This window comes from Rhinichthys klamathensis, unplaced genomic scaffold (assembly GCF_029890125.1).
Source record: "Rhinichthys klamathensis goyatoka isolate OS25496 unplaced genomic scaffold, OSU_Roscu_1.1 h1tg000322l_1, whole genome shotgun sequence".
NCBI lineage: Eukaryota > Metazoa > Chordata > Actinopteri > Cypriniformes > Leuciscidae > Rhinichthys > Rhinichthys klamathensis.
This window is the reverse complement of record NW_026606838.1, coordinates 188,665-215,000: the sequence shown is the minus strand read 5'-3', so window position 1 is coordinate 215,000 and position 26,336 is coordinate 188,665. Positions and strand designations below refer to the sequence as shown.

At 43.2% G+C, this 26,336-nt stretch overlaps 1 protein-coding gene across 4 annotated transcripts in view; it reads right to left on the bottom strand.

Moving 5' to 3' along the window:
* LOC130105544 (BTB/POZ domain-containing protein kctd15) overlaps window positions 1–19,715 on the bottom strand; it is a 50,257-nt gene extending 30,542 nt beyond the window's left edge. The window contains exons 1-2 of one of the 4 annotated variants that reach the window (XM_056271588.1): window positions 19,630–19,715; window positions 1,290–1,465 (exon numbers count right to left, since the gene is read on the bottom strand). In XM_056271588.1, coding sequence (XP_056127563.1) covers window positions 1,290–1,453 — 164 coding nt within the window. In that variant the 5' untranslated portion in view covers window positions 1,454–1,465; window positions 19,630–19,715. The other 3 variants (XM_056271587.1, XM_056271586.1, XM_056271585.1) reach the window with 3 other exon arrangements.
* Window positions 19,716–26,336: the final 6,621 nt, after the last annotated feature.

Below are 26,336 nucleotides of genomic sequence, written 5' to 3'. Positions count from 1 at the left end.
GAGAGTGAGTGAGTGTGTGAGTGAGAGAGTGAGTGAGTGAGTGAGTGAGTGTGTGAGTGAGAGAGTGAGTGCACAAGTTTGTATGGTTTGCAAGAATAAAACAACATGTTAAAAATGAAAATAAAGTGTGAACGACTTCATACATCCACTAAAAATCCATAAAATCAATTAAAAATCAATGAAGGATCATTCAAAAATGTGGAAGAAAAGTGAAGTTAGTGAAAAGAGAAGTTCATGCAGCATTTGAGCAGAAACAGACACTCAATTTAATATGTTTTTAAAGCAATGACATTTAGACATCTTTATGTATAACTTAAGTGATAAATAGAAAAGAATATGCCTAATGTTATTTACTTCATAACCACAGCTTTGCCAATTCAAACACACAAACAACCGCAGCATAAAATGGCAACACTATATAATAAAAATCATCGGGGCAAACTGTGCCACTCAAAACAATCATATTCTCTCATGCTCAGTCAGCAGAGTAAACATAAACCTTTCTATTGTGATTCAGTAATAATACTTGAACTGGTTTCGATCATCTAATCACATGCAATAAACAAGATTCGAAATGTTCAAACAAGTTATTCCAATGTTCAGAAATCAGAATGAATCTCACTCTATGATGAAAGCAATGATTGCGCTTGCAATTCTGTCGCTCGCCTAATAAAGTCACAGAGCAAGTGACAGGGAATTATGATCATATTCATGTTCAGACATCATCAGAACAGATAATTACCCTCTAATCAGCTCTAATTGAGTAAACAGCATCAGACACTCACATATAGAGGAAAACACTTCTATTTAGCATATTTTTACTAATGTTTCATTGAAAATGAGCAGACATAAACTGGAGCAACATAAACAAAAGCTGATTGAGCTTCAATGGACGGATCCCAAAAATGTGCAGGTTTAAATAAAAAAGAACCATATATATATGTATATATGATATATAGAACCTTTTTTCATGGGATCATTTAACAGATTTAGTTTTAATTGTTTTTAATTGAAACTAAATTTTATGTATTAGGCAGCCCATAAACATACTATATCATAACTTGAAATAACATGGAAATATTAAAGACATTTCTCCTTATATAGAACCTTTTCAAGAGTTCTAAATAGAACCACACTGAGGAAGAGCTTTTCTGTACTTCACCAAAAATGATCAAAACGGTTGATAATGGTTTCTATAAGGTAAAAGCACAACATACGCACGCCATTAAACGGTTGCACCGCTGAGTGCACACGTGTGCGTAGCCGGACGGAGAGGCCAGGGGTCTTACCGTGAGTCTGGGTATTTGGTGAGGGTCGCCAGGCTGCTGGTGTACATGTGTCCACCCACGTCGATGTGCACGGGCGCGTTGGCTTTGGTGAGCTGAGCCGGCAGAGGAATCCCCTGAGACGCCAGAGGAGAGACCGGAGACCGGGTCAGAGACAGGCGTGACATGCTTCTCCCTTCCTGGAAGCAGACAAACGGGAAAGCCATGGAGAAATGCTGATGCTGATGCTGCGCCTTCACGGTGTGTTAGTGTCTCTCCCACCTTGAGCGCCTGTGCCACACTTATCAGATCATTTTCTCATCTGCCCCGTCGCATATTTAGCTTACAAATTATTGCCACGGCTCTAATGAAGTATGTTTGCATCCTTTCACTGGTGCAGCCCGAGGGCAGGATACAAGGATGTTTATTAACACTGCAGAGAGAGAGGGAGAGCGAGAGAGATACGCGAGGTGTTCGCCTCCGGGGATGGGAGAGAGGAGGGGAAAAAGCGGAAAGTTTCTAATTAAAGGTCGTGTTATGTGCTAGACGTGATCTCCTCCGACACCTCAGCAACCAATCTGAACATTTGGGAAACGAGGGCATTGTGCGCGTTCACGTGGAATACCAGGAATCGCTGCGGTTCAGAATCACTCGACTTCTCCATACGATGTTCATGATCTTCTGCCTCTAAACACTCTGTGTTTTCTCTGTGCACAACCGACCAATTTAATGCACAATTTGCAATTGTTAAATGACTCCTCTAGTCTAGTCTCATGTCTGTTCTAGCTCTTTACTGAGCAATTTGGAAACTTTGGATTGTGGCATTCTTTTATTACAGTGTCCTTCATTTTTTTTTTAAGTCAGTTTGCGTAAAAGCATCTGCTAAATGGATGCACTGGTGTGACGTTTTAACATGCATTTCACACTTACTAGAGCAAATGCTCCGAATAAATCCGCAGACTGCATGAGACCGAAGGTGAAATTCGAATCAAAGAGCGTTCACACACTTCTGAATGAAAAAGCAAGCCTTTTATTTCACTTTAACCCTGTGCGAACTTAAAGGCTTGTTTGTACAAGTCAAAACTCCACCTCACAATGATCCACATGGAAATACGACTTAACATATTCCAGTTGTCATAAAGAAAGACTGCTTCATTGTGTACCTGGAGTTCAAAAGGATTTTAACGACAAGTTCTTCCATGCATGGGCTCATTTGTGTGCCACCACGCAGTTATTTTACCCATACATGGTAAACAGAAGGCAGTTGTTCAGCTCTAGTGCTGGAGGCCATCGCTGAAGGCAGACGCACAGTTTTCCAGGGTGTTGCCATCAAGCCCTGAGCACTAATGTTCATTTAATACATAAGCACGATGATACATTACAGATTCCATTGAAAAAAAAAAAAGACTTAAGACGTTTTGGCATATGAAGCTATCCCTCATCTCCATATAGCTACGGGCGTTGTAACCAAAAGCCCAGATATTAATGCCGAGGGAATACAGTGGATTTACCCCTTCTCCCTCTCTCTCTCCCTCTGTGTGTGTGTGTGTGTGTGTGTGTGTGTGTGTGTGTGTGTGTTAATAGGAGGGACCAGGTAGAAGAGTAAAATAATAGGCTAAAGTCACAGGAAAAGATGGTCAAGCTTATGGTACAGAAGTATTCATTAACATGAGCATAATGTCACACAAACTCATGTTCACGACCCCAAAATCCTCAATGACAGATCAGATGGCTTACAACTATAAAAAATACAACATATTAATAACCATTCTGCAAGCGTTCATATTGTTGACCTTCCTGCAATGTTCAGGGATATTAGTTTATGGCTATAATTGGTTCCCAAAAATGCTAAAATAGGAATCATCACATGTTTGAGGAGAAAATAGATTGTAAACTTTTTGGGTAGTTGTTCCAAAACCATCCTGACCACATTGAACTGGTATGTCTACTAGCTTGGGCTATCTAGTTTAAGTCAAACTTTGGGACGTTTCCTCGGTTTTCCTGTCAAATAAGCACGCTTGTTTTCAACGCGTAATGGCGGAATCTTTAAAACGCCTGTTGGGTCAAACCGCAGACGTTTATGGAAAACGTTTAATGAAACTTACACACACAATGAAATCAACGAACGCTACGCTTTTTTTCCGCTTTCTTTCTCCAGTTTCACTTCGGTGCCCTACGGGTTAAAACTTCAATTCAGATCATTTCACAACATGGCGTCTCTCTCTCACAGCGATAAAGCTTCAGGAATGAGGCATATCCTCCTAACATCACATATTCTCGCTGCCTAGAGGGTGTTTTAATAAGGTTAGAGAATCAGAAAAGCTTGAAATATCTCACAGGACATGATGCGTAAATGCGTTTTGAGGACGCGTCGCGTTTACGCGGCGTTGCAGTCATTCTCGGTCAAACACAAAAGCACCATCACATTAACCATCTACTCTACATTGAGATAAGATTTAATAGGGAATGGTACCGTTTCAAACATCGTAGGTGTCCGAATCGCGATCCGAGTCCGGTTCAATCTGCTCCCAGATGAAGGATTGCGTTGCTCGCTCGCAAGTTTCTATCCGATCAAGCTATTATGTTCCTGTCCGGATTGAAAACCTCGTCAAACTGCGTTAAAACACGCCATAGATGGCCGTGTGTGACTATAACGAGCAGCGCTTCAGTGGTCTGGACGCGTTCAGAGCTCGAGCGCAAACGCGCGCAGGACTGTCTTACCTTCTCCAGGAGACCAGAGCTCTCCTTCCCCCTCTTGATCTTCTTATTTCTTAATACTCGCGTATATCAGCCTCGCCACTGTCTTTTTTTGGCCACGCTGAATCTGCTGCTTTGCTTATGGGCAGAAGAAAGCCAATAATCCGTCTCTAAATCAGAGCAGAGCCGAAAGAAGAATTCTGGCTCCGGGCTGCGCAAACGCCTCTGGGGCCACAGGATTAGAGGACAATTAACTCAAACCCGAGCAGACTCATTGGAACAGATGCAAACCTGATATTCCCCCTCGATTATTTTGCTCTTTCGCAAAGTAAAAATAGCTGCCGAGGGTTTAAAGTTCAGCGTATAAAGGTGTACGCATCAGGCAAGTGTCACCGCGCTGTTCCTGAGACTTTGGAGAGGCAGAAAGGCTGATTTTAATCATTGTCATTTCGTCTGATGTAATATTCCCCCAGGCTCTTTCGCAAAGGCAACACATTTTCCTTCCCTGAACGAGTAAAAGTCTCTCTAGCTAAAGCAGGAGGCGCACTGGAACTTGTTGATAAAGTGGCGATAAAAGACGCGTAGCTATTCTTTTTAACAAAGCAAATAATATCTGGACCTGGACGCGGTGCTCATGCATGCGGCGCGTTTCCCCCGCACTATACTCTCTTTGCTCTAATGTCTGCGAGAATTGTAATGGCAAATTTCCTGGAGGCCATTAAAAGCAAATGACGTCTGGACATCATTCACCGCGCGCCCTCGCACTGTGCCCGCAGCCAAATGCGCCATTTCAATTATTGCGCACGGCTAGATGGAGATGTCTGTTCCAGGATCTCTCAGGGCAGACGCGCACAACGTCAGTCTAAACCCACACAAGCACAATCTTACACTTCTCGCGCTAGATTCTCATTTATTTAACAGCAGGCAAACAAATAAAGACAGTTGTGCTGGGCATCAGTGCGCACAGCGGCCCCGCGTTCCCCGCGCAGGTACTTGATTATTTATTTATCTGAATGTTTGTTTATTTGCGTGTAAATACGTGTGAATAATTGATGTTGCGCGGAGACCCATAATTACTGTAGTTCTCACATGCAGGACTGAGGTTTTCATGATGTTTGGCGCCCACCAGTGTCAGTTCGGACGAATGACAGGAAGACAATTTCATAAGTCATAGAAAAGATTAGAATCGATTCATTTTATTTCAGTAAAAGAATGGAGGAAACATCATGATTTCCAATAAGTAGAATATATAGAAGTAATATAGAATAATTATAGCTAGTTGTCACATTTTACACACGTCTCGAGTACAAAATTTAAACAAAACACACTGAATTCATATTGGCCATGTGTGACAACATGCCCCAACAACGACACATATGGTCACACTACATGTGGTAGGTTGTCACAGTGGAACCTGCAAATATATATCAGAAATATTAAATAAAACAACTAGCACTGGTGTTTCCTGTATGAATAATAAAATATAATTATATACAAATATTAAATATAATTATTACAGTAAAAGAATGGAGGAAATAAAAACAGAAAGATGGTTCATCCTGATTTCCAATAAGCAGACTATATAGAATAACAAAGTAATATAGAATAATTATATCTAATTGTCATTTTAGACACAAATATTAGCGTCTCAAGTACAAAAATGCTATTGGACATTTACAAAACATACTGAAAGGTATGACAACATGCCCCAATAGCAACACTACATGGGGTAAGTTGTCACAATGGAACCGGCAAATATTTATCAGAAATATTAAAGCACACAATACCTCTAAAACATCGTTCTTCCTTATTTTTGTGATTTGTCTTGATTACACATCTTAATTTGATGTTCCATTTATTTTTTAACGTTGCAGATTAAAATATAATAATTTTGTTCCGAAGATGAAAGTCAAATTGCACTCTGTACAATGTAACAAAATTGTTGTTTCTACTTAAAGTAATTGTTTATGCTGCCTTAAAATGTTACGTTTAGTCAACTTAAAATGTGTTGTATTAAGTGACAACTTAGATATTTGAGTTCTCAACAAGTTAAATCCAACGCACATTTTTAAGTTGTGAGAGTTAATTGCAAGACTATTTTTTTTACAGTGACTGGTGTTTACTGTATTAATAATAAAAAACAATGCTTTAGCCGGACTTTTTTTACAGTGCTCATGGCAAAAAGTTCCATTGATCGGAACGGATAATCCTCTCTTAACATCTGAAACGCATACAACAAGATTGTATTTCAAAACAACTGCTTAATTGATTAGAAAATAAGGCAACCTGAGCAATCCTCCAGGTATCAGACACACACTCCACACACAGATGAGCGGAAGAAACCGGGCCAGAACGTGTTTTCCTCAGGACTTGTGAACAGAAGTGTGTATTCTCCTTCATTAACACAACACGCCTGCAGATCCTTCAGTTACAGCAGTGTGCAGAAGATGCTGGAAGTTTAAAGATTTAAACAGCTTACAAAAGTCGCCGCGGGTGTTTTGTTGCCATCAGTTAATTCCTTTAATTTATGTGTTTTACTGTGGTGTGTGTGAGAAGCAGAAGTGGGTCAGATTCCCTGATGATACACACCGAGACTCGCTCGACAACTGACAGTGATATCCAGAAAACATCCTTTCAACTGATTTAATGGGCAAATCAAACCTGATGAATATTGAAATAACAATTAATAATATTGAATTAAATAAATAATGTTCATTTTACCCTTTGTGTACAAGACTGGAAGTTGTGGCCTGTGAAACATCTTTGCACAAGGCATTTAAAAATGAGCAAAAATATATGATGAAAGGTATGGGAAAAGTTTCTAATGTGAACTTCATATAACAAAAAAGTTGAAATCTAACCTGTACCCTTTAATGAAGAGTACATGAAGATGCATTCTAATGGTTTAAATATTGCAGGGTTTGGATTCCGCCACAAACTGTGTTATTAATAAAAATAAAGATCTTTTACACTTAAATCTAGCATAATTCATATTTAGCATTTGTAGGCCTACTGGACATAATGGCATTTTTGATGTTTTTGTTAATAAATCTGATGTGGACTTTCATGACTCTTTCTGCCGCTGAACACTGAACCCGTTCACACTGAATAGGACTCAGTGTCATGATAAGTTTGTCCTGTTAAAGGAATAGTTCACTTTGAAACTAATTTTTGGTATGTTTTAGCTTACCTCAAGGGCATCCAAGATGTAGGTGTCTATGTTTCCGCAGTAGTTTCAATTTTGATATTTTTAGGTCAAACCGTTCTTGTCTGTCAGTCATATAATGCAGGTCTATGGTCACCACCTCAAAGAGCATGCACAGAGAAGTCCAAATTAAACATGATTTAATGACTCGTAAATGTAAGTACACATTGATGGCCTAAGACACGAAACGAGCGGTTTGTGTGAGAAAACCAACAGTATTTATATCGTTTTTACCTCTTGTAAACACAGCCACGTCCAAGTACTCTGAGGGCGCCGGCGCTTCGGTCTGGAAGTGATCTCTAAATTGTGTAGTTTCTGCTACAGCATTAATGACATGAACCTCCATACGCAGTGACACTTTTATTAATGAGCATATTCCTAGTTTTATATATACAGTTATTTACAAAACAGATATTTACATACACTTCAGAAAAAAACACACAAAAACTTTGATTTCTTTACTGTCATGCATTAAACTTTTTCTGTTTTAGATCAATAAATATGAACATATTTTTTTGCATTTGTTAAATGTCAGAATCAAGCGAGGGATAATTTTTATGTATTTTTTTTTTATCACTAAGTTCCATCAAAGTCAGAAGTATACATACACTTCCTTATTTGGTAGAATTGCCCCGAAACTTTTTTTGTAATTTTAAAGGATACATTATAAAAGCTTTAACCCCTTTATTGTGTCTCTTTATTGTTTCAAATATATTAAAGTTTAAGTGTTGATTTAGTTAAATTTGCCATTCATTTCTCGATTTTAAGCTTATCCTTTAACTCAAATGTGAAGATTAGAAATGTATTGATTTGCTTGACGAGCATTTGGCAGCTGATTTTATCCAAAGTGACTAACAATTTATTCAAGCTTTTATTTCTGAAATACATTTTTAGAAAGTTATCTGAAAACACGTGATTTTTTTGCTTGTTATTTGTTTTGACATTATCGAAATGGAAATATTTCTCAATCAGTTGATAAAAATCTACAGAAATTTTGATGGAATTTGCTAAAATGTGTAATTCCTCTGTTGTGTGACTGTTAAACTTCTATGTTCATTTCTTCTTAATGGATATTTCACCCAAAAATGAAAATTCGGTCATTGATTCCTCTTGTCGTTGCAAAACATTAAGACTTTCGTTCATCTTTGGAACACAAATGAAGATATTGTAATGAAATGTTTGAGATTTCTGTCCAGCTACACAACACCCCTTTGACGCTTCAAAAAGATCATAAAGAGATTGCAAAACTAACCAATATGAATCGAGTGGTTGAGTCCAGATTTTCTGAAGAGACTCGATCGCTTTACATGATGAACAGATTGACTTTACACCGCATGAATTTTCATTTTTGGGCTTTTAATGTCAATCCAATTTAAATTCCAGTTCAACTCACGATGTGTTGTGGCCAATTCAATTCAAATGCACACTTATGAATTATTATGCCAATAAGGTAAATTCTGAATTCCTCATTTCTGCCGTTGCACTGTGAGTTGTTCCTCAGTGAATCTGTCATGAGAACATCATGAAGGCTCTCGGTGTGCATCTGTCTTTGATGAATCCCTCGCTCCGGGCGACTGCACTGCCCATAAAAGCAATAAAAGACAACAATGGCTTTTCAAAAATTAACGCAGCATCTCCATATTGATGAGGAAACATCCAATCTTTGCTTTTGCCTTTCTTTAAATGTCACAGTGATGGATGCCATATTTTCAGCATGCCATAATCAACTGTTTTTTTGATATTTTGAATAATGCTGCATTTGAATTATAGCCAGCAAAAGGAATAATCCCTCAAATATGGGAATGCACGTGGTGGTGGTGGGAGGGGCTGTATGTAAATGAGTGTGTATGCATTAATGCATGACCCTATAAGAATAAGAATCAGGGCTTGGGGCGCTAAAGCAGGTGTTGTTAATAGTCACGCCGGAAGCGCTGAGCCCAAACACACTGGGCTATTTCCAGCCCTGCATTTCAGCGTCTTGGTATTATTTTACGGTTATCTGAGCACATTCAATGCGCTTCATGTTCTGCTGTGTGTGTCACTGCGAAATGGGTTTCATGGACGTCCTCTATACTTTTATGTCACTATCAGAGAAGTGATGCGCGTGTTTGTGCATCTGGGTTTATTGAGCAGGTATTTCCAGGTCTTATTATTGCCGAGACAGATGCGGCCCGTTATTACACAGGCTTTTTAATTAGCCAACGAGCGCTTCAGGACTGCAGGGTGTGGAGGAAATACGTTTGATTTAAACATTACAAGACTTTTATACCAGGAAGTCGCTTTTAAAATAAGCATCATGCAATTTTGTGGGAGTTTATATATACATATTTTTTCTCTCTAATGTCTTCCCAAAAGACGTGCGTTTATATATTTCAGTGGGAGGACCTACACACACACACACACACACACACACACACACACACACACACACACACACACTCTCACTAACACACTCTCTCACACACTCACTAACACACTCTCTCACACACTCTCTCACACACTCACTCACTCACTCACTCACTCACTCACTAACACACTCTCTCACACACTCACTAACACACTCTCTCACACACTCACTTACACAAACACTAACACACTCTCTCACACACTCACTAACACACACTCTCACACACTCACTGACTCACTCACTAACACACTCTCTCACACACACACTCACTCACTTACACAAACTCTCACACACTCACTCACTCACTAACACACTCTCTCACACACTCTCTCACACACACACTAACACACTCTCTCACACACATTCTCTCACACACTCACTAACACACTCTCTCACACACTCTCTCACTCTCTCACACACACACACTCACTCACTAACAAACTCTCTCTCTCTCTCTCACACACACACACACACACACACACACACACACACACACACTCACACACACACATACACACACACACTCACACACACTCACTTACACAAACTCTCACACACTCACTCACTCACTCACTCACTCACTCACACACACTCACTAACACACTCTCTCACACACTCACACACACTCTCTCACACACTCACTCACTAACAAACGTCTCGGTTACGGATGTAACCCTCGTTCCCTGAGTAGGGAACGGAGACGTTCCGTCGGATGACGACGAATGGGGGTTTCGCTTAGAAGCCAATCAACTTCAAATACTTCAAAACGAGCCAATGGCAAAGAAATGCCATGGGTCTGCGGAATTTGCATAGCGTAACTCCGCCTCACCTCGTGAGTATATAAGGAGAACGCTGGCAGCAAACCGGCATGTTTCTTCGCTGAGGAGCCAACCTGAGTTCAGGCGATCCCCGCGGTACAGCGGAAGTGGCAGGAAGACGGAACGTCTCCGTTCCCTACTCAGGGAACGAGGGTTACATCCGTAACCGAGACGTTCCCTTTCGTTGTCACTCCGAGTTCCGTCGGATGACGACGAATGGGGATACCAGTCTAATCACGCCACTTCTCGGCTGTCTTCCAGTGCCCTGCGTAAATCTGAGATCCCTGTCGTGAGACTAGCACGGACGAAGGACTCCTATTTAACACAGGAATACCAAGGTACACTGGGGAGCATATCCCAGGTCTTAGGGAAGTATGCAATTACTGCCAACCCAGAGGGGGGGACTTAGAAATACACATATGACCCGAGGGATGCATATGGGGAATCACTGGGGTATCCAGCCGCAGGTGGAATATTTCAACCCCAGGGGTGGCAAGGTGGCTTGCCAAGGGAAAGACACATGCTCAGAGAGGCTTACAGTGGGAATACACATGTGGGGGTAGCTCCGGGAGGTACCATGCACACGGGAGGCACCTAGCCGACGCGCAGGCAAGAGACACTGGCGCCGACGTCAGGAGTGCTGGAGGAACTCAGGGCTTTCGGAGAAGCTCACCTGAGGAGAATATCGCACGTATCCAGTCCGTGGAGTGGAGTGGCGAGCAAGCGAAGACACCTGAGCGGGTCCGGTACTAGCTGGTTGAAGCGAGTACATGAGAGGACACTGGCTCCACTCGGAGATTGTAGAATCTGGCGAATGTGTTAGGTGTCGCCCAGCCTGCAGCTCTGCAGATGTCTGTTAGCGAGGCGCCATGCGCTAGAGCCCAAGAGGATGCCACACTCCGGGTGGAGTGGGCAGTCACACCAAGGGGGCACGGTCGACCTTGCTGCTGGTATGCCAAAGCAATGGCGTCCACTATCCAGTGAGACAACCTTTGCTTGGAGAGAGCCTTTCCCTTCAGCTTCCCACCATAGCAGACAAAGAGCTGGTCTGAGGTCCTGAAACACTGCGTTCTGTCTACATAGATGCGGAGAGCACGTACTGGACAGAGCAGTGCCAAGGCTGGGTCTGCCTCCTCCGGGGGCAGCGCTTGCAGGTTCACCACCTGGTCCCGGAAGGGAGTGGTAGGAACCTTGGGCACATATCCAGGCCGGGGTCTCAGGATCACGTGAGAGTAAGCCGGCCCGAATTCCAGGCACGCTTCGTCAACGGAGAATGCGTGCAGGTCCCCTACCCTCTTGATGGAGGCCAATGCAGTCAGAAGCGCCGTCTTCATTGACAGGAAGTTAAGCTCGACTGACTGTAAAGGCTCAAAGGGAGCACTACGCAGGGCGGATAAGACCACTGCGAGGTCCCAAGAGGGAACGAGAGGAGGGCGAGGAGGATTCAGTCTCCTCGCTCCTCTCAGGAACCTGACGATCAGGTCATGCTTCCCCACCGACTTACCTTCTATAAGATCATGCTGTGCGGCAATAGCGGCGACATAGACCTTGAGGGTGGAGGGAGACAGCCTTCGCTCCAACCCCTCTTGAAGGAAGGAAAGCACGACGTTGATCGAACATCTCCGGGGGTCTTCTCGGTGAGAAGAGCACCAGTTGACGAAGAGGTTCCACTTCAACGCATAGAGGTGTCTCGTGGACGACGCTCTAGCGGAAGTGATGGTAGCCGCCACCGCTGGTGGCAGGGTACTCAAACCTGCCTCGTCCCGTCCAGGAGCCATACGTGGAGGTTCCAAAGATCGGGACGAGGGTGCCATAGGGTGCCCCGTCCCTGAGAAAGTAGGTCCTTCCTCAGAGGTATGGGCCAAGGAGGTGCTGTCGCGAGGAGTACAAGTTCGGAGAACCAGGTCCGGGTGGGCCAGTACGGCGCGACCAGAGTGACCTGCTCCTCGTCCTCCCTGACCTTGCGCAGGAGTTGCGCAAGAAGGCTCACTGGGGGAAACGCATATTTGCGGCCCCGCGGCCAGCTGTGTGCCAGAGCATCCGTGCCGAGCGTGCCCTCGGTCAGGGAATAATACTGGGCGCAATGGGTCGAGTCGTGAGAGGCAAACAGATCCATCTGTGCGTCCCCGAACTGGTCCCAAATCAGCTGAACCGTCTGGGGATGGAGTCGCCAATCTCCGGGGAGGGGCTGAAGCCGTGACAGCTCGTCGGCTGCACAGTTCAGGGCTCCAGGGATGAAAATGGCTCGAAGCGACCTCAGATGCTTCTGACTCCATAAGAGGAGGTGGCGGGCGAGTTGTGACATACGGCGGGAGCGCAGACCACCTTGGCGGTTGATGTACGCTACGGTCGCGGTATTGTCTGATCGGACTAGTACATGCTGGCCCGAGAGCACGGCTCGGAAGCGGCGCAGGGCGAGCTGTACAGCCAGCAACTCGAGGCAATTGATGTGCCATAAGCGGTGGGGTCCTGTCCAGGAGCCCGCGGCAGCACGTCCATTGCACATGGCACCCCAGCCCGTGGTGGAGGCATCTGTCGTTACAACAACATGCCGGGAAGCTCGTTCCAGAGGCACTCCTGCCCGTAGAAAGCTGAGGTTCCCCCACGGGGTGAAGGTCTGACGGCAGGTCGGAGTAACTGGTACTCGGAGGGTGCCGTGTTGCCATGCCCACCTCGGGACTCGGTCGCGAAGCCAAAGCTGAAGCGGTCTCATATGAAGCAATCCGAGCGGCGTTGCCGCGGCTGCAGATGCCATATGCCCCAGGAGCCTCTGAAAAAGTTTCAGTGGAACCGCACTCTTGCCCTCGAACTGTCTCAGGCAAGTCAGCAGTGACTGCGCGCGCTCGCTCGTAAGCTGCGCGGACATGGCGACCGAGTCGATCTCCATACCGAGAAAAGAGATCCTCTGCGCGGGGCAAAGTTTGCTCTTCTCCCAGTTGACCCGAAGGCCCAAACGGGCTACATGGCGGAGTACCAAATCCCTGTGTTCGCAAAGCTGATCTCGAGAGTGAGCTAGAATCAGCCAGTCGTCGAGATAGTTCAGAATGCGAACCCCGTGTTCCCGGAGGGGAACAAGGGCTGCCTCGACGACCTTCGTGAAGACGCGAGGAGACAGGGCTAGCCCGAATGGGAGAACTGCGTACTGATATGCCTGTCCCTCGAAAGCAAACCGTAGGAACGGTCTGTGTCGAGGGAGAATGGAGACATGAAAGTAGGCGTCCTTCAGGTCGATCGCTGCAAACCAATCCTGGTGCCGCACACCTTCGAAAACGCGTTTGGCGGTGAGCATCTTGAACGGCAGCCTGTGAAGGGAGCGGTTCAATACGCGCAGGTCCAGGATTGGCCGTAACCCACCGGTTTTCTTCGGGACAATGAAGTAGGGGCTGTAAAACCCGGACCTCATTTCGGCTGGAGGGACAGTCTCGATCGCACCCTTCGCCAGCAGGGTAGCAACCTCCGCTCTCATGATAGGGGCATTGCCACCGACCATAGTGGAGCGGACTCCCCTGAAGCGGGGAGGAGACCGCGCGAACTGAATCGCGTAGCCGAGCCTGATCGTTCGTGCGACCCAGCGGGACAGGTTGGGAAGCTCTAGCCAAGCTCCCAAGGACTGAACCAGCGGGGTCATGCGAACCACAGACTTCCCGTCGGTGGGGCAGCGAGGCGGTATGACTGACCCAGACGTGGACGGCATAGCGGCCCGGTGTGGGGGTACAGTCATAGACCGCGTCCTGACAGAGCAGACCAGGGAAGGACGAACGTTCCACGGGGGTCTGCTCTGCCAGGGGTCTGGCGACAGAGGAGGATGAGAGCGGCACGGTCCGGGGACGGCGCGCACTGTCATCCGGCTCCGGGACAGAGGAGGACGAGGGGTGCACGGCCCGGGGGCGGCGCACCGTGTCGTCCAAGAACTCTGTGTGCTCAGGGATGAACGTGTTATTTCTTTCTTTAACCACATTAGGGTACTGCCCACCCGTGGGTGAGCAGCGGGGAGTGGAGAACAAAAGATTCTCCCCCGGCCCTCCACCGGGGGAAGGAGTGGTCCTGCAACCATCTCCTGAGAAAAACACGTCATCCCTGAGCAGCCCGTCTCAGGAGCGCCGCTTGGCCCGGCGTTTAGCGGGGGGCGGGGCTGGAGAGGGCTGGGGCGCCTTCTTGCGACTTCCTCCGCGACCGGGCCCGGGTGGAGGCTGCTGCTTGGGCCGGGCGGGAGGGGCGGGAGTCGCAGGAGGGCGCCCTCGGCGGCGAACAGACTGAGTATTCTGCCCGGTCGGCTGGGTGGAGGCAGCAGCGGGCCGTCGGGGCAGAATGTGCTTGATCGCCTCAGTCTGTTTCTGAGCAGTCGAGAACTGTTGGGCAAAGTCCTCGACTGCACCGCCGAAAAGGCCATCTTGCGATATGGGGGTGTCGAGCAGCCGGGACCGCTCGGCATCCTTCATATCGGCAAGATTGAGCCATAGATGTCTCTCCTGGACCACGGCTGTGGACATCACCAAACCCAGGGAGCGTGCGGTCACCTTCGTCGCTCGGAGAGCAAGGTCGGTGGCGGCGCGCAGCTCATTGAAGAGCCCTGGGTCTGTCCTACCCTCGTGCATGTCCCTGAGCATCTGGGCCTGGTAGACCTGCAGAATGGCCATGGCATGCAAAGAGGTGGCTGCCTGTCCCGCAGCTCTGTAGGACTTCGCCACTAACGTAGACGAGTACCTACAGGCTTTGGATGGGTGCTTTGGCTCACCACGAGACGAAGCGCTCTGAGGACACAGTTGCATCGCAACAGAGCGTTCGACCGGGGGAAGCCCAGTGTACCCACGGGCAGCGGCCTCATCGAGGGGAGGAAAGGCGGATGAAATCATCGAGCGGTCGCGGGAAGACATGGGAGTCTTCCAGGACTTCGAGATTTCATCATGCACGTCCGGGAAGAAAGGTATCGGGGCCTGACGGGGACGGGGATCCGCAGCCTGACCCAAATACCAATCATCCAGCCGCGAGCGCTCGGGGCAGGGCGGAGGGTTCCACTCTAACCCGATGCTCGCGGCGGCTCGAGACAGCATGGCCGTCATCTCTGGATCTGACTCTGGCACAACTGTAGTCACACCCGAAGGCGGCAGCTGTGATGAGTCTTCACTTCCAGCAGACTCAGACCCACCTTGTGATGCTGCAATAGACATGGCATCTTCCTCTGGAGCGCCAAAGGAAACCCGCGGGACACCCGAAGATGATCTCGCCGGAATCCCCTGAACACTCACGGGTTGCAGCATTGGAGAGGGTGCGGCTGGGCACGGACTGATAGTCGGCGCTTGGTTCCAAACCGTCACCCTCAGATCACCCTGGCCACCAGCCGAAGTACTAGCTCTATTTCTAGAGTCAGTAGATCGGGGTGTGGATGAGGGGACCCTCACTCTTGCGAGATCACCGAGTCTTGACCGTAATGCTGCGATGGTCATGTTCCCACAGAGAGAACATGAGTCATCCACGAGTGCTGCTCTAGCGTGATCAATGCCCAAACACACTATGCAGCACCCGTGCCCATCAGAGTCGTCAACCAGCCTACCGCAACCAGAAGTGCACGGGCGAGGCATCTTTAAAAAGACGTGCCACGTGCAAGCTCTTTTGTGAGAAAAAGAAACCTGATTGTGTTGAAGCGCTCGGGGAGAAACACACTCGCTGTCGAACCACAGACAGATAAGCAGGAAGTGCGCGCTCGCCGAAGATCGCCGTCACACCAACACCAGAGAATCTTGCTCGTTTGAAGAACTGACAATTTCAGGAATGGCTTGTGGAACGAAGGATTAACTTGGCTCCAAAGCGAAAACATGCCGGTTTGCTGCCAGCGTTCTCCTTATATACTCACGAGGTGAGGCGGAGTTACGCTATGCAAATTCCGCAGACCCATGGCATTTCTTTGCCATTGGCTCGTTTTGAAGTATTTGAAGTTGATTGGCTTCTAAGCGAAACCCCCATTCGTCGTCATCCGACGGAACTCGGAGTGACAACGAAAGGGAACTCTCTCTCTCTCTCTCTCTCTCACACACACACACACACACTCACTTACACAAACTCACTCTCACACACACACACACACACACACTCACTTACACAAACTCTCACTCACTCACTCACTGACTCACAAACTCTCTCTCTCACACACACACACACACACACACACACACACACACACACACACACACACACACACACTAACAAACTCTCTCTCTCTCTCTCACACACAAACACACACACACACACACACACACACACACACACACACTAACAAACTCTCTCTCTCTCTCTCACTCACACACACACACACACACACACAAAAGTGATAATTATTAAATAAAAAGTAAAATTTATGAGATTTAAAAGTGATAATTATGACATACTAAGTCCTATTTATGAGATGAAAAGTCAAAGTTGCAAATTCAATAACTGACACATTGAAATAATGACAAAGTTATAGATAAAGTGACTTTTATGACTAAAGTCGAAATTATTAGACAAACCTCAACAATTATGACATAGAAAGTCAACATTATGACATACTAAGCTATATTTATAAGATTAAAAGTGATAATTATGATAGAAATCCTATTTATAAGATTAAGAGCGAAATTATTGCTGAAATACTAAATCATAATTGTGTCATTAAAAATCGAATTTATGACAGAATTTTTTTTTTTTTTTACAATTAACCATCTCATAATTTTGACTTTGTATGTCATAATTATGATTTACCAAAGCATTTGTTCTTATGTGCTAGAAATGGGTTTCCATAAGGAAAATAATTCAGCACAGTATTTCTGCTTTATGTTATTGATCATCGATGGCTCTTTCATAGTTCAGGACAGGAATAAACCACAGTAACTTAACAACCAAACCATCGGCATGATCTGTCAATGGAATATCAGATCAGTAATTGATAAAAAAGGCGGACAGACAAACTTCATATCTCTCGGTCTCTCTGGCTGTGGGCGTGTCTTTGACACTCTCTGCTCTCTGATTGGTTGCTCAGGAGGTCCTTGTTCCTGTTGACTGGAGTATTAATGTAGTCCTGTGAGGGAGATCCATTCATCGAGAGAGAGAGAGAGAGAGAGAGAGAGAGAGAGAGAGAGACCCAAAACTCACTAACAAAGTACCGATTTAAACGACAGAAGGGTTCTTTCTCATCATCTGTGAATTATGTACCTTTAAGTATGCAAAATACAATGCATTAAATTTGAACTCTCTTCTGTATTTGATTTAATTATATTATTTAATTGACATGAAACAGAAGTTGTAATAGTCTATTCTTCCCTATATTGTGACATATATCCGAGTGAATCGGCCACTCGAGATTTTAAATTGTAAAGCGTTCACATCTTCGCACAGCTCATAATTACATCTTGTAACAACTCAGAGTAGAACGTCACGTTTTTTCCCCCCTCGAAATTATAGAAATAATGACATGGCATACGCACAACATAAGAGCAAATGTGGGCGTGGCTTGAAAGTTGTTTGTATGGTTGTGGTTTGCTATTGGTGGATCTCATGTGAGTGACAGGTCGTCATCAGAGAAGAGATGATGTTGCAGTTATTCTGATTCAAGATTACCAGGACTAATAATGATGTGCACCGATAAATCATTTATAAAAAACACTGCAATATTCCATAAAAAATCATAATAGTCCATTTTGATTTAATGGTGATTTTAAGGCAGCAACTGAATGTTAGTTTTTAAGTAGGATGACATTCTTTTACAGTGTGATTTCTCATGATGATCTTGTGACATCATCAGATTAATACTGAACTTAATTTAATCATCAAGTGCCTCTTCTCCATGTTAAATATCTTTTTTCTTGTTCAAGTTTTGAGTCCACTTCTTATAAACTCTTTTAGATAATTTGAGTCTGATACTGTTTTGCTACTCCTGGTTTAACGTTGCTCTCATTTGTGTTGTGTTATGTAGGTACTATTTTGTTTTAATATCTGCTGTTCTGTAAAGCACTTTGGCCAGCCAGTGGCTGTTGTAAAAATGTGCTATATAAATAAAATGAACTTGAACTAGATCAAGACCAGTGTCTGCTTCCACTGTAATGTAATGAACGAGCTGAGATTCCCACGACAGTGCTGCCGCCATGTGGTCACTGTTCCTCATTACACCTGAACACTTCAGTCACGTGTGCACTGTATGAGAACAACTTTCAACATGAAGATAATAATTGAGAAGTTACTGCATCTCACAGCACCATTAAAGAAAAAACATTGTTTGTGTAAAGATGCACACAATTCAAAAGTTTGGGGTTGGCAAGATTTTAAAATGTTTTGAAAGAAGTCTCTTCTGCTCACCAAGGCTGCATATAGCCTATAATTGTTTTTTTTAAACCCAGTAAAACAGTGAAATATTATTACAATTTAAAATAACTTTTCTATTGAAATATATTATAAACTGTAATTTATTCCTGTGATCAAAGATCATTTTCAGCATCATTACTCCAGTCTTCAGTGTCACATGATCCTTCAGAAATCATTCTAATATGCTGCTCAAGAAACATTTATCCAGATATTATCCATCCCGTAGTTTGTAAAATAAACAAAAATCATGTTTACAGTAGGCTAATGCACTTAATAATGGAAGTATGGTGCAGGATATTCATGGAGGCATTAAAGCTTAACGAAAATTGTAATAATTCATCAAGGCCTATGTGTTATTTCAGCTGCCTAAATCACACGTAGCAGTTTTACAACTATTGTTCTGACATGATTTCTGTATTTTTCGCCATGTAAACAGTATCTTTACACAAGCCATGCAAAATTTCTGGATTTTTCCTCTTGTTTTTAATCACACAGCTGTGCTAACACAAGTCTCATGCTAACACATATTAGCCTATGTAAAGTGGTGTGGCTGTACTGTATGTAAATGTTTTTATTGAGCTCAAAGCGTATTCATATTTTAAAAGAAGAGTTAAAATTCCCAGTTAACAACTTTTGGTTCGCAGAACGTTCTCTTTAGGTTATAAAAATAAACCCCCAACAATAATAACCTGCAGGGAACGTTATAATAACCTCTAGGGAATGTTCTGGGAACGTTCTCTTTAGAACCAATAGAGAACGTTCCCAAAACGGGAATGGTTTGAAGACTGAGAGTAAATAATCCAATTACATATAGCCTATTCTCATCTGACGGTGTGTTTACATCGAAGACTCGTTCATATGCGAGACGCGTGTCTGTGTCCTCAGGATCTGATGTGATTTACTTACAGATTTAAGATGAGATCATTTGATGCAGATGCTGTGAAATCAGTCAGTCAGTGTGTTATGGCGTTCAGTAAAATCTCATCCAACACGATTTACTGTCTCCACACACACAGTGAGAGACGATTGACCTTTAAACAACACGAAACGACATTCATGTCACGTGACACGGGATTCTCAATGACACTGAGAGAGAAAAAACAAAACATAGTTTATGGATGGGTATCGTGGGACTTGAGTTTATCCTGATTTTAAAAGTAAAATGTAGGCTATGTGCTTTAGTAAGGTTAAGATGTGTGCGGGTGGTGAAGGTAAAGGTGTGGTGGTGCATTCCTGCCACATACATATTATTTTTCCACTCAATTATGTCATAATAATGAGAGTTAAAGGTGGAGTAGGCAATTTTCATGGAGGCTAGCAATAGCAGCTAAGCTTTGAAAGAGCTAGCTGAGAGCATCTCCAAAGACACGCCTCCTTCAAAACACAACAGCACAGCAAACAAAAGATTCAAAGAGACGGCGTTAACTACCTCATGTCTCAAAACACATAACATTAAAATAATAATAAACATAAACAACTTAAAGAGCACTGACCTGTATCACCTGACAGCTGCAGATTCATTTCTGCGTTTATAATATTGCCATCGAAAAGCATAAATTCGAGCCACAAACTAATCCTATGTCACTGGTTTCCATCCTATCCCAGTAACAGTAGTGATGGTGTGAACGCAGAATAAGCTCGTTGTTTTGGTTCAGGAGGAAGTGTAAAAGCTCTGGCTGATGTTTTGGTTGCAGCGTTTGGTGACTGTTGTGGCTTTATAAGTAACATGTTCTTCACTCATAGTTTGGAATAAACAATGTTCACACAGTAATATCATATTACTTCTTTGTTGTCCATATAATGAAATGTATCTTACAGAGTTTGAAATCATGTGGATCTATGGTAAAACAAACCATTTTTTTTATTTTTTTTGAAAATAGCTGCTTTTCCCCCCGTTTATGTTACTTTGTTGTCCTGCACCTGAGCCCAATCTGGGTGTTTGGGATGTGCACACCAGTTTTGTATTTTTGATCTATGGTAAGAATCACATGTTCCTGCCACCTTTCCCTTCCTGATACAACCCACAGGGAGTTATGTGATGTTAGCACTATGGTGTCCACTGTCCACAACCATAGATATCCAAAATAAAGACCAGCAGTTTGAGCACCATTTTCTCTAGTGCATTAGATATTGTTGCACCAATTAGATTAAAAAAGGTTAGAGAGAAAACTAAAGCACCATGGTACAATAGTGCTACGCATGTTATCAAGAGAGAAACTTAAAGCAACTTAGAGCGTGAATGGAAACAAACTAATTTAGAGGTCTTTAGAATCGCGTGGAAAGACAGTATGTCACGTTATAAAAAGGCTCTAAAAGCAGCCAGGGCTGAGCATCTCCGCAAACTAATAGAAAATAACCAAAATAATCCAAGGTTTTTATTTAACACCATGGCTAACAAATAAACAGACATCACCAGAGCAAAATATTCCGTTACAGTATAGTAGTAATGATTTTATGAATTACTTCAATGAGAAAATAGAAAGCATCCGAAACACAATTGTAAATGTAGGCTACAATCCTCTATGGTGTCTTATGATTCAGCCTCAATTATCGCCCCTCAAGAACAACTACACCGCTTTACAACTATAGGACAGGAAGAGCTAAATAAACTTATCATTGCATCTAAACCAACAACATGTTTATTAGATCCAATACCCACTAAACTACTGAAAGAAGTGTTACCTGTAGTGGAAGAGCCTCTTCTCAATATTATTAACTCGTCTTTATTTTTAGGTCATGTTCCAAAAATATTCAAGCTGGCAGTAATAAAACCTCTTATTAAGAAACCGCAATTAGATCCAAATAACTTAGCAAATTACAGACCCATTTCAAATCTTCCATTTATGTCTAAAATACTAGAAAAAACTGTGTCCGCTCAATTGTGCTCTTTCTTGCAAGAAAATGACATCTATGAAAAATTTCAGTCTGGATTCAGACCGCATCATAGCACAGAAACTGCGCTAGTTAAAATTACAAATAATTTACTTTTAGCTTCTGACCAAGGCTGTATCTCAATACTAGTTCTACTCGATCTTAGCGCTGCGTTCGACACTATAGATCATAAAATACTCTCGGATCGACTACAAAACTACACTGGTGTTCAGCAGGCATTAAGCTGGTTTAGATCGTACTTATCGGACCGTTACCATTTTGTCTGTTTAAATGGGGGAAAATGGAAGATAACGTCAGTAGACTATGGAGTGCCGCAAGGATCGGTGTTAGGCCCTCCGCTATTCTCAATATATATGCTGCCACTTGGTAATATTATAAGAAAACATGGAATTAATTTCCACTGCTATGCTGATGACACTCAATTATATATTTCATCACGACCAGATGAAAACACTAACTTATCTAAATTGACAGAGTGTCTTAAAGATATAAAATGCTGGATGACGTGTAATTTCCTGCTATTAAATCCAGATAAAACTGAGGTATTACTTATTGGTCCAAAAAACTACCCACAAAATCTCTTACAATACAACTTTAATATAGAAGGATGTCCTGTTACTTTTTCCACTACAGTAAAAGACCTGGGTGTTATACTAGACCGCAACTTGTCTTTCGAAAATCATATTTCATATGTTACAAGAACTGCCTTTTTCCACCTTAGAAACATTGCTAAGCTACGTAATATGCTATCTGTTTCTGATGCAGAAAAGTTAGTTCATGCATTCATGACCTCGAGACTAGATTACTGTAATGCTTTATTAGCCGGTTGTCCTGCATCCTCAATAAACAAGCTACAGTTAGTCCAAAATGCAGCTGCTAGAGTTCTTACTAGGTCAAGAAAATATGATCATATAACACCGATTTTATCATCTCTGGTTACCTATTAAGTTCCGTATCAATTACAAAGTACTACTACTGACCTATAAAGCCCTAAATGGTTTAGCTCCTGTGTATTTAATGGACCTTCTATCGCCCTACAATCCATCGCGTTCTTTAAGATCCCTAAATTCGAGGCTTCTGGTCATTCCTAGGATATCTAAGTCCACTAAAGGAGGGAGGGCGTTCTCACATTTAGCTCCAAAACTCTGGAATAGCCTTCCTGATAACGTTCGAGACTCAGACTCGCTCTCCCACTTCAAAACTAGATTAAAGACGCATCTCTTTAGCCAAGCATTCACATAATGCTTACCTTTTATACTACTGTTGAATCAGATCGAATGCATTTATATATTTTGAACAGCAGCTACGCTAATTATTTCCCATCTCCTTTTCTGCTGTGGAGGTAAATAGCGCTCGTCAGCTCCAGTTTGTATCCAGCCTCTCACGGAGACTTCAGATGCCCCAACACCTGCGATGAGACGACTCGACGCCTGTGAAGAGACGACTCAACGCCGGCGATATGTTATGCCCTAAATTAATACATGATGATTAACTAACTGTATTTTCTATGTACATTTCTGAAATGCACTTTCTGTAAAGCTGCTTTGAAACAATATGTATTGTGAAAAGCGCTATACAAATAAATTTGAATTGAATTGAATTGAATTAAAGTCATCACCGGCGGCCATCTTGTCACAGGCAAGCTTTCTGGCGGGCTCTGTGGTGCCTGATGTAAGATGAGTGATCAGCACGAACACAAATACTCTCGTTGAAATCTTGCGGATTTACAAACGGTTTGGTTTCTTACAAACGTTATTAACGTGGCTATAATTCTGGATGATTATTTATTTATACACTTATTATTCATAAGCATGCAGTGTCATAACTCCATCTCTGACGTTTATAACAAACCAAACCGTTTGAAAACCAGTAGAAAATTGAGCAAGTTATGGTTATTTAAAAAGTACATGCACCATTAAAACACAATGTTACGAGTGAGCGAGCTGACTGTGTCAAGATGGCCGCCAGTGTGGACGTCGATCTCCATTGGCCAGCAGCGTGGACGAGACATCTAGCCTTTATTATGGATAAATTTGATTATGGACACCGCCCTCTAGTGGTTGAGCAATCATTACATTTGGCTCCAGTGACACCGTTTTCAACTTAACCCGCAAACCTTTTATGCGTTTTTGCCGTTCATTTACACGACAATGTTATTTAGTATCAAACTTTTGAAAAAATAAAAAAACGTAAAAAAATAAATAAATAATGATATCGTTATTGTCTCTGTGTTAAAGGGGTCATATAATGCCATTTTTGTACAAGCTAGTATGATTCTTTAGGGTCTAAATTAAAAATTTGTAATATACTTTAATTAAAAATTCTCATTAGTATTGTAAGAAAACACTTATTTTACCTGGTCAAAAACAGCTCTGTTTTCAGCACGCCGTTTCAGTGCATATGACTTTAAATCAGTGGTTCTCAACCTCTCCTGCAGGGACCCCCTGACACACCATGTTTCTGTTTTAACCCTGAAATGGCACACCTGATTCAATTAATTAAAGGCTTAATGAGTCATTATTAGAGTAGGAAGTAGGAATTAGTTAATTGATCAATTAGTCAACTACTCATTAAGCCTTCAATTAATTGAATCAGGTGTGCCATTTCAGGGTTAAAACAGAAACATGGTGTGTCAGGGGGTCCCTGCAGGAGAGGTTGAGAACCACTGCTTTAAATGATCATGAGCTTTGCTCACTCCGCCTCTCTGTTCTGTGTACACCGTTTGTAACACAATAACACAATAACCATAACGCGTTGTTCAGTATAAACGTGGGATTATGAATTATATTGAGAACATCATACATAGAAAACATGCCGTAATGTACCCTGAGTGTAAACCTTAGACGCATTCATTGTGAAGCGTGCTCTAGGGCTTTGCAAAGATTAATATAAATAGTAATATAAAGTTTAATAAAACGTTACACTCACTTCAGTTGTTCTAGAGGTTCAGCAGGAACACGAATATCTGGTACCGATCCTTTTTTCATGAGCAGCTTCTTAGCAAATCCAGCTTTATACTGACCCTCGTTTATAAAGCAGTCTGGTGTGTGAAATGATTCGGCAAACATGAGAGCATTGACGTTGCTCGTGGGGAATATTCCCTTCGAAAACAAAACTCAGCCACTGCGTCTTCAGCGGTTCGGATTTAGGAACATTAAAATGACTGTGTTCGTTATTACACCCAAGAACAGAACACCACAATCGCTTAGAGCCATTCTGCTCATAGACAGTGCTCCAGCATATCAACAATGACCGCGCCGGTCCGCGCAGACTATGATTGACAGCTGGCTCACGAGCGAGGGCGGGTCTGTGTTGAAACGGTGCTGTCAATCAACAATCGTGGGAGGGGCTTCCGAGCGTGTGACGTCACACGGTCGAACGGCTCGATTTGAGGCAGGGGAAAACATATAAGGAGATTAAAACAAAAACACTGGATGGATTTTTATCATTTTATGATGGTTGTGTACAGACACTGCCAACACACATTTCAGTACAATCAACTTGAAAAAGTGCATGTACCATTATATGACCCCTTTAAATACAAAAACGTGAATCTTTGAAAATGGTGACAGTGTGGTGAAGAGATGAGTCCCACTGAAGAGATGGGTCCCAGCTTAGGACCCCATTAGTATGCCAGTATATGCCTGATCTAAATCTGTTCTTGCGATAACTTGTAGCTAACGTGAGCTGTTTGGGCGTTATGTGTAGCTTGAATGCTAAATCCCGCTGCTATGTGCAAGATAGATAAAAAATTTAAAGATAAAAGCAGTTTGTTGCCATCAAGTAATACATTTATTTGTATAGCGCTTTTCATAGTTGGTTGCGTCAATAGCAGAGGAGAAAGGCCGTGAAATTTAAAACTACTACTACTATTGTGTCACGAAATTTAGTTTTAAGAGTTTTTCCGTCGAGAACTTTAAACATATAAGTTAAAAGACATTAATAACTCGTTATAACGTAGTTCAAACGTCTTCTATAATAAAGTGATTTTCTCTGATTTGTAACCAGGCACTAAAGCGATTACCCATAAAACCTGCTTTGAACCAATCGAATTGCTTGGGTCCTAAGCTGGGACCCATCTCTTCAGTGGGACTCATCTCCATAGATATCCATAATAAAGGCTAGATGTCTCGTCCGCGCTGCTGGCCAATGGAGGTCGACGTCCGCACTGGCGGCCATCTTGTCACAGGCAGCTCGCTCACGCTAACATTGTGTTTAAATGGTGCATGTATGGTTAAATAACCATAACGTACTCAATTTTCTACCGATTTTCAAACGGGTTGGTTTGTTATAAACGTCAGAGATGTAGTTATGACACTGCATACTTATGATTAATAAGTGTATCAATGAGAAACCAAACCGTTTGTAAATCCGTCAAGATTTCAACGAGATAAGAGTATTTGTGTTCGTGGCGATCACTCATCTTACATCAGGCACCACAGAGCCCGCCAGAAAGCTTGCCTGTGACAAGATGGCCGCCGGTGATGACGATAGAGACTCCGCCATAAATTCATGATTGGACAAACATTTTATGTTCCTACACCTTTCACAGATGATATTTATACATATAAATACATTTAGATCACTTAACTTAGTGATTGCTCTCAGGATGTGAAGAGACTTTCAACCAGCGTAACAAAAATTTTTCTGGAACAAATCCTGCCTTTAATATTTAGTGTTTGTTGGAAACACTTTGAGCGATAGTAATAGCGATGCTTGAC